Below are 9,855 nucleotides of genomic sequence, written 5' to 3'. Positions count from 1 at the left end.
GAATATGGGAAAATGAGGAGTAATGCTGTCATTTCTGCTGAATTTATTTATAAAACACTAGAAAGGAGTACATAATAATGTAACCCGGATTAGCCTTTGGATCTGGATTGCGTCCTTCAAAGAGTCCAAAGTAAAGGACAGAATTGGTTCCACTCATGTCCAGCTGTGAGGGGAACAAAATGTTTTTAAATCATTAACACGTCATGCAGCTGCATCACGAAATGGCATGCTTCTGGCTACATTCTTACAAATAAAGCTTCCAAATGAGGGTTTAGAAGAACCATTTAAGTTTCCCCAAAACCTTTCAGTAAACAGTGCTTAAAAGAACCTTTTTTTCCTTAGTGTGAAGAATATTTAACTAATCTGAAGAACCTGTTTCCACTATAAAGAACATTTTGTGCAATGGAAAGGTTCCATGTTTGTTAAAAGCTCTTCATGGGATCATCAATGCCAAAAAAGAATAAAGAAATGTATTTTTAAGAGTGTATGTCCAAATGAAATATTGCTTTACTACTGACTGATTGCTGCACAGGACATGCAGTGTACGTACACTGTAAAAAATGACCATAATTTTAACGGTTAAAACTGAAAATGCTACGGTAAAAACCTGTTAAATGGTTAACGGTAAGTTCCCCTAATATATACGGTGAAAAACTGTAATAGACATTTCAGACAATTTTACGGTGAAATACCGTTTTTGGAAGTGAAAAAGAATATAAAATTTACAGGGAAAAACCATAAATTGACGTTTCCAGAATTCCCTGCATTGCATTTCAAATTTTGTTTGAATGTGATGTTTTTTCTTTGAAATAACTGTTTCTTCTTAGTTTCTTCTTATCAGTTATGTTTATTAGGGTTGTATGTTACATCTAATGTTGTTAAATTAATGTTTATTGCTTATTTCAGTTTAATGAGTCTCACCATGATGATGTTTAATGTTTATGTGAATGACACTGTGCACCTTCTATATATGTTATTATTTAAAAGCTGTTTGTGATGGGCTTTGGTTCATCATGTGACTTTCTCATCACCACCTGCATTTGGTGCTTATCAGTGTATTTCAAAGGTACAAAACAGATTTCAGTACTTCAGTAGGTTGGTATATTAACATTATATCAGTTAATGAAATTACGGTATTTGACTGTAAATTTAAGTTAAAACTGTAAAACCTAAAATGTTGTTATCGTATTATTTACGGTAGAATTTCGGCAACCACAGCTGCCGTTTTTTTACCGTAAATTTTACGGAATTGTTTTTACAGTGTAGTATGCAACATTGTTTTGCTGTACCTGGGAAGTGATGTCGGTCCTCCATGGATCCACCTGGAGCCCGTCGCACCAGCCTGCGCGGCCGTACAACCAGGTCCCGTGTTCATTGGGCACTGCTCCTTCAGACACCCGCATGGCACAGCCCAAAGGTGATCCTACACGGACATGCACATCTGTTTCACTCACTGGCACACATTTCTTTTATTCATGTCATAAAATGTTATCAAGTCCACTAATTCGGTCACCCTGGTGCTACTAACCAGCTGACTCAAACACAAGGGTGTTATTGACAGATCTGTTGATCAGGAAATTATGTGATGTCACACAAAATTCACCGCAGAAGTTCTCGTCAGACCCGTGAGCCGTGATAACGGCATATAACTCCACCTGCCACACAAAAATACACATTTAATTCAGTTTTAATTCTCCAGAAATATTACATGAATGAAGCATTATACAAAAATAATAATAAAAATAAATAAATGGATTGACTGATTGATTGATTGTATTACTATAAAAGTCATATTAATAAGATTAAAAACACATTCAATCAATGGAAAGTTTTTACTTATCCAGAAATGTTATATGCAAATAAATAAATAAATAAATAGATTAAAATTGATTCATTAATTTTTAAAATAAAAAGATTTTATTATAATATTTGCATTACTATTGTTATTATTAGTATTATTTATAGTGCTATTCAACACACATGTAAAACACATATTCAATTCATGGAAAGTGTTTTACTTATAGATATATATATATATATATATATATATATATATATATATATATATATATTATATTTAATTACAAATTATGACTTTTAAAATAAAAATGTATTTAAATATATTTATTACATTATTTGGTCACTAAGGCTGATATATTGTCTGATTGGGCAGTTTTTAATGAAATATTCTGTTTGGCCAATGTGTTGGAAGCAGGATTTTTATTTTGACTGGGACTCTGACTTTTAGATTATTTAAATGCTATTCTTTTTACCATTTCACCAATAATAACGGATAATGGATTTATCACCTTCTTTGTTGAAGCTGGAGGACTGAACTTGATCTCTTGGTATCTCCTGTTATAGTCCTTGTCAAACGTCCCCCCAGGGAAGAGTGACATTACCTTGAAAGGGTACAGTCTGTCTGAATAATTACCTGCGAAAACAACGTCAGATGATGTCAACATCCATAATAGACGTCCTCATCCTGCTGAAATCTGTTTGACTTGGTTTATTACTACAGTAACTGGAGTTGCATTGATGCATTTTGGGAAACAGCCAAGCCCCTAAATACACTTCCAAGAAAAGCTTATTTATGGTGTTCTGCAAGTGCACTAAAATAGAGCTAGTGTTTATATAGATTTATGACTCATTGTAAATTTTATTGCAAAACTAATCTGACTTTAAACTATAAGTGTACAGGAAGCATCAGTAACAGACTCGAAGTTCTCTGTAAGTTACATGAAGTGGAATTATTCAGAAGAGTAATATCAACCCATTTTGATAACGAAGAGCCTTCTGTAGTGTTAACTACTGTATGTAGATGATATTCCACTTCACTTTTACAAAACTGGAGACGCCTCATTTTGTTCCTTTAGAGTATGACTCGATAGAACACGTGTGGGTGAGCAATAGCATTCACAGCTGCACGCAGTAAATCAGTCACTGATATGTTCTTTCCACAAAAATGTTGGTGATTATGCAAAAAAAAAAAATTTCCTTTTCAAAATCTAGTGTCCACTGCCTACTCGCATCCCTTCTAAAACAGCATCATTACTGAAGCAGAACCTCACATGTGTTCAATTTAGAATGCACTACATAGGCAGCAACTCTGTGTGTCACACAAATAGCGCAGGTGGTGCCAAATTCTGTACACTTTCCGTACACACCACTAAACATGTGAGACATGAAAAATCATTTGCACAATATTTACAAGCTTTCTGAAACACTCAATCATTATTTGCATCTACAGTACAGTGTAATCAATGCCTAAAACACCTGGTAGTCAGATAACGGATAACAAAATATCAAAGCAAAAAATACAGTACAAACAGTAATATTGTGAAATATTATTACAATTTAAACAGTTTTCTATGTGAACATTTTAAAAAAGAAATTATTTCTGAATTTTCAGCATCATTACTCCAGTCTTCAGCATCACATGATCCTTCAGAAATCATTCTAATATCCCGATTTGCTGCTCAAGAAACATTTCTGATTATTATCAATCTTAAAAATAGTTGTGCTGCTTCATATTTTTGTGGAAACTGTGATACTTTTGGTTTTGTTTTAAGGATTCTTTGATGAATAGAAAGTTGCAAAACACAGTAGAAACACAAATCTTTTGTAACATTATGTCTCTACTGTCACTTTAAATCATTTAATGTGTCCTTGCTATATAGAAGTGTTAATTTCTTAATAAATAAATAAAAATTGTTCTAACCTGTCTGGTTGCTGTGACTAAAGCGTAGATTGAGAGACGTCATCCATGGCATGGCCCATGGCACAGTCTTCATGGTGAAGACGCATTTCTTGTCATTTAGCAGGGGAATCAAAGGAGAAACATCCGTCAGCCAATGACCTGTGCCTCTGTAAAGTCACAAACAGTTTCTACCATTAGCAACAAACTGTAACACACTGTCTAAAGGCCAGTTCTCATCAAGAATGATTACTTTAATGACAACTGCATTAGTGTCCCCACCAATGCACAATAATGTTCTATACTGTATATTATAAGTGCAAACTGCAGGTTTGTCATCTGCCACCTTGAATGCTCAAGCTCTTTAAAGCAGGTGGATTCTGATTGGCTGTCAATGTTTTTATCATTCATCAGCTGGAAAAATGGTTCTGAAAGTCATTCCAATGATATGGTTCCTCTGTGCCGGTATCATTACAGTTGTGGTGTGGGCTATTCTTTTAAATATAGAATGACATTTAAAACTAAATCTCTATCATTATTTTTAACATCCTTGGTGTGTATAGGCCTTAAGGCTAATTTCTAATGTCCACAATGATGATGTTGAAAAAATAGCAACAATTCAGTTAAACCGAATGATCATGTACTGTACCTGCGGAAGGCCGTTATCCAGCGCCCAAGCTCCAGGTTGCAGTGCGGACTGGTGCGATCGCAGCATACGTACAGCTGTACAGTGTGATCCCAGTGAGCACATGTCTCGTCCCTGCGGCCGGGACAGGACAGGGAGGCGTCCAATTCCAGAATATTATAATCCATTAAATCTATATTCAAAAACAGACAGGATTAGACAAAAAAAAAAAAAGTTTAGCTTTGTACGATAGGCCTGTCATGGTGGATGTTACTAATGTGAAGCTCAAACCTCCAGGCAGATCCACCACTGCTTGAGCTCCCGTCTCTCCCTGCATCAGATGGCGATCAAACACAGGCACTATAACGGCAGGCAGTCTCAGCTGCTCCTGTAGAGCCTCATTGAATGTGAACCTAGAGAATAAAATAAATGTGAACTGGACATAAGAAAAAAGTGAAAATAAAAGTAAAATTATGATACCGTAAGCTAGTGATAATATCAGCCAGGCCAATAATCGGACAACATTTTGCAATTTTAAGATCAGCATTTGGCACATATCCCTATTGGCATTGGCCATCAGTCAATCGCTACATTCAACTTTACTTTTCACTCGATTCAAATTGTGACAACTAGCCCTGGTTTCCAGTACATGCACTAAACAAAACGACAAATTGTTTTGAGTGGATTGAACACACAAATGTTTTAAACATGATAAGTATTAGCTGTTAAGTGGATGAAATATTCACCAAACAGATATCAGTTTTCGGTTACACTTTATTTTAAGGTGTCCTTGTGACAGTGTAATTATACATTTAAGTACTGAGTAATATTAATTAACTACATGTACTACTTACTATATGGTTAGGGTTAGGATTAGGGATACTTGCATGTAATTATGCATCATTTATTGTTTTTATAATAGTAAGTACATGTAACGTGTAACAAGGACACCTTAAAATAAAGTGTTACCCAGTTCTCTTACCACTGAGCCTGCCAGGCCATGAATCTAAAGGTGGGGTAGAGAAACCAGCCCATCTCAGACAGCGCCCCCTTCTGGTTGATCGCGAAGAATACGTTTGGAGAAGGTGTGACCTGGAATGTCACATTCACAGGGCGCCCCTTTCTATCGAAACAATCAGCATGTCAAAGATGATTGAAAAACATTTGTGACTGGTTAAAAATAAATAAATAAATAAAAAAATGACAGCAAAAACATTAATTGGAGTGGTAAAGATGATGTTTTATTAATTGGCTGAAATATATTGCGGCATTTTCACAGATGGCCAGGCTGTTATAAAAAAGAAGTAGTATGTTTCTATGTTGCATGTTTTTAATTATTAACTTCACACATATACAAAAAAGAACCACTGTTATTTTAGTATTATTTATATACTATTATGTATTATTTTTCATATTTTTAGCTTTCATTTTAATTTTAAGTTTTAGTCATTTTGTTATGTGCTTTTGTAATTTTTCTTAGCTTTTTATATTTCCATTTAGCCTTATTTTTTTATTTCAGTTTTAGTTTTATCAACATTTCTAATATTCATTTAAGCTTTTTCATTGATTTTAAGTTTTTCATCTAAAATGTGTATTTTATTTTACTTTATTTTATTTCAATTAAAGAAAACTATTTCTAATAGTTTAGTATACAATAACAGCAGTCTTAACCCAGACTTTACTAATGTACACAGTGGAATCTCAATATCAGAATTATTTACAAACCCAGAATAATGTGAATAAAACTTAGAAATAAAATTATTTATGTTAAGAGCAAACACCTTCAAAGGTGAAAAATCCATATCTCAGTCGTGAGCTATGATGAAGATGCTCACCGTAGGGCTTGCATGACAGATGGTTCAATATGGACCATAGACGCAGGTATGTTGATGGGGGTGGAACAATCGTCTCCTAAGCAGTTCATGTCCTGTATGGGATTCCCTAGTAATGCATACACCAGCACCCCAGTAGCGTTGGATTCAGCCATGTTTTTTAACTGAAACATTTAAAAACATTGAAAATCAGGCCATATCTTGTATTTTGAACAAATATCCATGTTGACGAGCTCATGCAGCTCACCTTTGTGAAGAAAGAGCAGCCACCCTCAGATACCCACGCGACTGCACCTTTGACAGATGTCACAGGTTCACAACCATCACCTGCATCCAGCAGTCTGTAAGGATGTGCACCCCAGCGTCCATTCAGCCAGTCGTATCGGGCATTGAGACGCTTGGCGATCACCGGTATGCTCCAATCTGCAATTCCAGAATATTTAAGAAATGACGCCCCCAAAACAAATGGAACCGAGTCATGTGATCCCATCAAGACACACTCACCTGGAGAGGAGAAAAGCACCTGAGAGAGGCCGCAGTTGTGTCCACCGCATCCCCATGAGTACAGAACTCTGGGTAACCAGTTACCCAGCGCAAACACAGGTGTAGGAGAGAAATGTAGTCTGGACAAGATCTCTTTTCCTCTAACAAGACAACAAATGGTGTTTGAATATTAAATATTGAATATTGCCTTAATTATGTCATTTTTGCATACTGTGGTAATATCACACTACAGTTTTAAAGGTAATTAAAAAAAAATACTATAGTATTACCATGATATCCAAACATCATAATATGACCTGGTATTTTTATATAAATAAATTAAAAAATAAAAATAAAAATATACTACAATACTACTAAAATATATACATATTTGTGTATACAACACATGGAAATTATTTAAATGGTTTTACAAGGTAACTCAAAATATTACAAATTAATTAAAAATATGATTAACAACAGGTACGTTTTAGTCCAAATAAACCTATTTATACCTACAGCAATGGTAATCGATGGTAAAACCATGTACTTTGTAATATCCTATACGGTAATGAAATGTTTACATAGTTGTACACCATTGATATTATTTAAATGGTCGTCTAAGGTAATTTACAAAATACTACAGTATTGCCATGATGTCCAAATATCATAATAAATAAATAAATAAAAAGAAATACATAACTAAATGAATACATTTTTTAGGAATTAAATAACTAGTCTGTCTGCATCTCTCTATCTATATAGCTACAGTGAATGTATACTATGGTAATTATTGAAATGGTTCTCCAAAGTAATTTAAAGAATACTACAGTGCCATGTTGCCCAAAATCATAATAAAACATGGTACTAAGAAAGCAAGCTACAGTGATGGTGTAAGATGTTAATGTGATTCTGAATGTGTCTGTACCCATGAGCTGCGGCTCTGTACACCTGTTCTCTCATCCAGAGGGCGTCCTGCAGCGCAGTGTCATCCAGGGACAGCAGCAGGACTTCAGTGTTGGACGGCAGATATTTCAGCAGGTCTGACAGGGACTCGCTCCACGTCCAAAGACACTCCAGAAAGGCGGATTTATTGGTGAACGCGTGAACGATGAGCGCGCTCCTCGAGTCGTTCTGAGGAGGAGGAGGATTGTAAATAAACACTCCGTCCAGAGTTTTCACCTGGAAAGCAGGAGCAGCATCACCAGGCTCAAACCCCTCCAGACCTTCAGTGGACCTTCTTTTGTGTCTGGTGCTACCTGTATTCTGCCCTGCAGAGTCTACGCGCAGCAGATTATCTGAAGATTTCGCATTTTTCGGAGAAAGCGTTGCATTAACGCGAAACGCAGCGCAGAAATGTAACAGATAAAAACAAAGCAGCAGAAATCGACAATAAAACATGGTTTTCTTCAATCGAGAACGGGCATTTCGTTGTTTATAAACACGTACGTGAACTGTACACGCTCCCGAGTCTGTGTATCTAATGTTACATTGTTTCACTTTTAATTCAAGTTCTTCCTCATTTAGATAAACGCGGGGGCGTGACCTACGGAGGCCTGGCAGGTTTGAGTGACACGTTCAAATAGCCAATAAGAGACGAGAAGGAGCGTATTGCTAAGCAAAATACTAAACGGAATCATACATAATAAATATTCAAAATACATTCAAACATTAGAAAGAATGAAAAACAGCAACGAATGGAAAATCTATTTAGTTTTATTTAATCTGCGAACCATTTCAATGGCTTTTACTTTATGTCCTTGTTGGGGCTTTCTTTAATACTTTATTTCTTTAAATGTTATTTGGTGTTATTTATACGATCATAGTACTTATTAATATTTTGATATTAGCTTTTAATTTTATACTTTTAGTTTTCATTGCATTTCATTTATTTGTATGTCATTTTAATTTTTAATAAGTTTAGTGCTTCAACTTGCCAAGGCTTTTTTTTTTCATCTATTTATATTTTATTTTATTTTATTCTATTCCAACTTTATTTCAATGAACAAAAATATTTTAATAGTTTGGCTTTTAACAATAACACCACTATCATCAGCATCTCATGTTTCCATTTTCTTTCTTCCTGTGCTGCATACACTTTCAAATGTATTATTATTATTAATTAATATATTAATAATTCACTGAATTACAGGAATATTCAATAATCATATCTAATTAAGATCATCAATTATATAATACAATAAATTAAATATTTATCATCAAAATTAGTAAATAGAATTTTAAAATGATATTAAATCAACAAATGAAAAAAATAAAGATAAATAAATAGAGCAGCTAAAGAATCCTTTAAAACAATCAGCCAACACAATACACACACACACACACACACACATATTCAGTGCCCTCCAAAAGTATTGGAACAGTAAAGACAAAATTGCTCTGTTGGCTGTGGAGTCAAGACATTTACAAATATGATTAAAAGATGAATATGAGACAAAATTACAGAATGTCCCATTTTATTATTGGGTGATTCAACACATAGATGTTTTACTAGATGAGAAGCACTTTTAGAGTTGCATCCCTCTATCTGATGTGAGCATAAGTATTGGAACAGTTGCCTCACAGGTCTTTCTAAGTGATCAGCTGTGTCCTGTTGCATTAATTCTTCAGATATTAAAAGCAGGGAATGTGTCGTATCAGTTATATCCATTGATTCTGCATTCTGAATCTTGCATTCGATGATGACACACACAAACCAGGATGAAGATGAGGGAGATGACTTTGAGAGAAAAGCAAGCAATTTGGATGCTAAAAGAAAAGAGGAAGTCAGTTAGAGCTCTAGCAAAAACAAAGGGCATGGAGAAATCAAGAGTTTGGAAACCACCAGTGACACCAGCAACCAACAACGACCTGATCAGCTGGGAAAAACAACAGTAGTTGATGACAGACAAATCATAAAATCTGTGAAAATGAACCCTAAAAGACGTGTCTGTAAAATCACCAGAAAGCTGCACTGTACAAAGGTTGCTGTAAATTACTGTAAAAATGGTTACAGTATTATTACTGTAATTTCATTTACAGTATTTATTTTCATGTAGTTTAAACATTTTTTACCTGCAAAAAACAATCAAATTGTGGTACAGCACTGTAATCCATAATTTTTACCACCCCAACCCCATAAAAATCACAATAACTCATGAGCATTAGCTCTGATAATATTCTTTTTAATTGTTGAACATATTATTTTAAAAAGTACAAAT

General features: G+C 34.6%; 1 protein-coding gene across 1 annotated transcript; it reads right to left on the bottom strand.

Moving 5' to 3' along the window:
• Positions 1-26: 26 nt before the first annotated feature.
• Positions 27-8,189, bottom strand: si:dkey-256h2.1 (uncharacterized protein LOC337520 homolog). Its single transcript, XM_058746987.1, has 12 exons — positions 7,563-8,189; positions 6,659-6,798; positions 6,402-6,577; positions 6,158-6,318; positions 5,305-5,445; positions 4,614-4,735; positions 4,347-4,515; positions 3,722-3,867; positions 2,310-2,434; positions 1,529-1,655; positions 1,290-1,423; positions 27-163 (listed from the first exon to the last, which is right to left on the bottom strand). Exons 1-12 carry the CDS (start codon positions 8,033-8,035, stop codon positions 44-46), a joined length of 2,034 nt encoding a protein of 677 aa, XP_058602970.1. The 5' UTR covers positions 8,036-8,189; the 3' UTR covers positions 27-43.
• Between the last annotated feature and the right edge of the window lie 1,666 nt (positions 8,190-9,855).

The sequence above is a fragment of the Onychostoma macrolepis genome, chromosome 16, assembly GCF_012432095.1.
Source record: "Onychostoma macrolepis isolate SWU-2019 chromosome 16, ASM1243209v1, whole genome shotgun sequence".
Lineage (NCBI taxonomy): Eukaryota > Metazoa > Chordata > Actinopteri > Cypriniformes > Cyprinidae > Onychostoma > Onychostoma macrolepis.
This window is presented reverse-complemented; position numbering and strand designations above follow the sequence as displayed.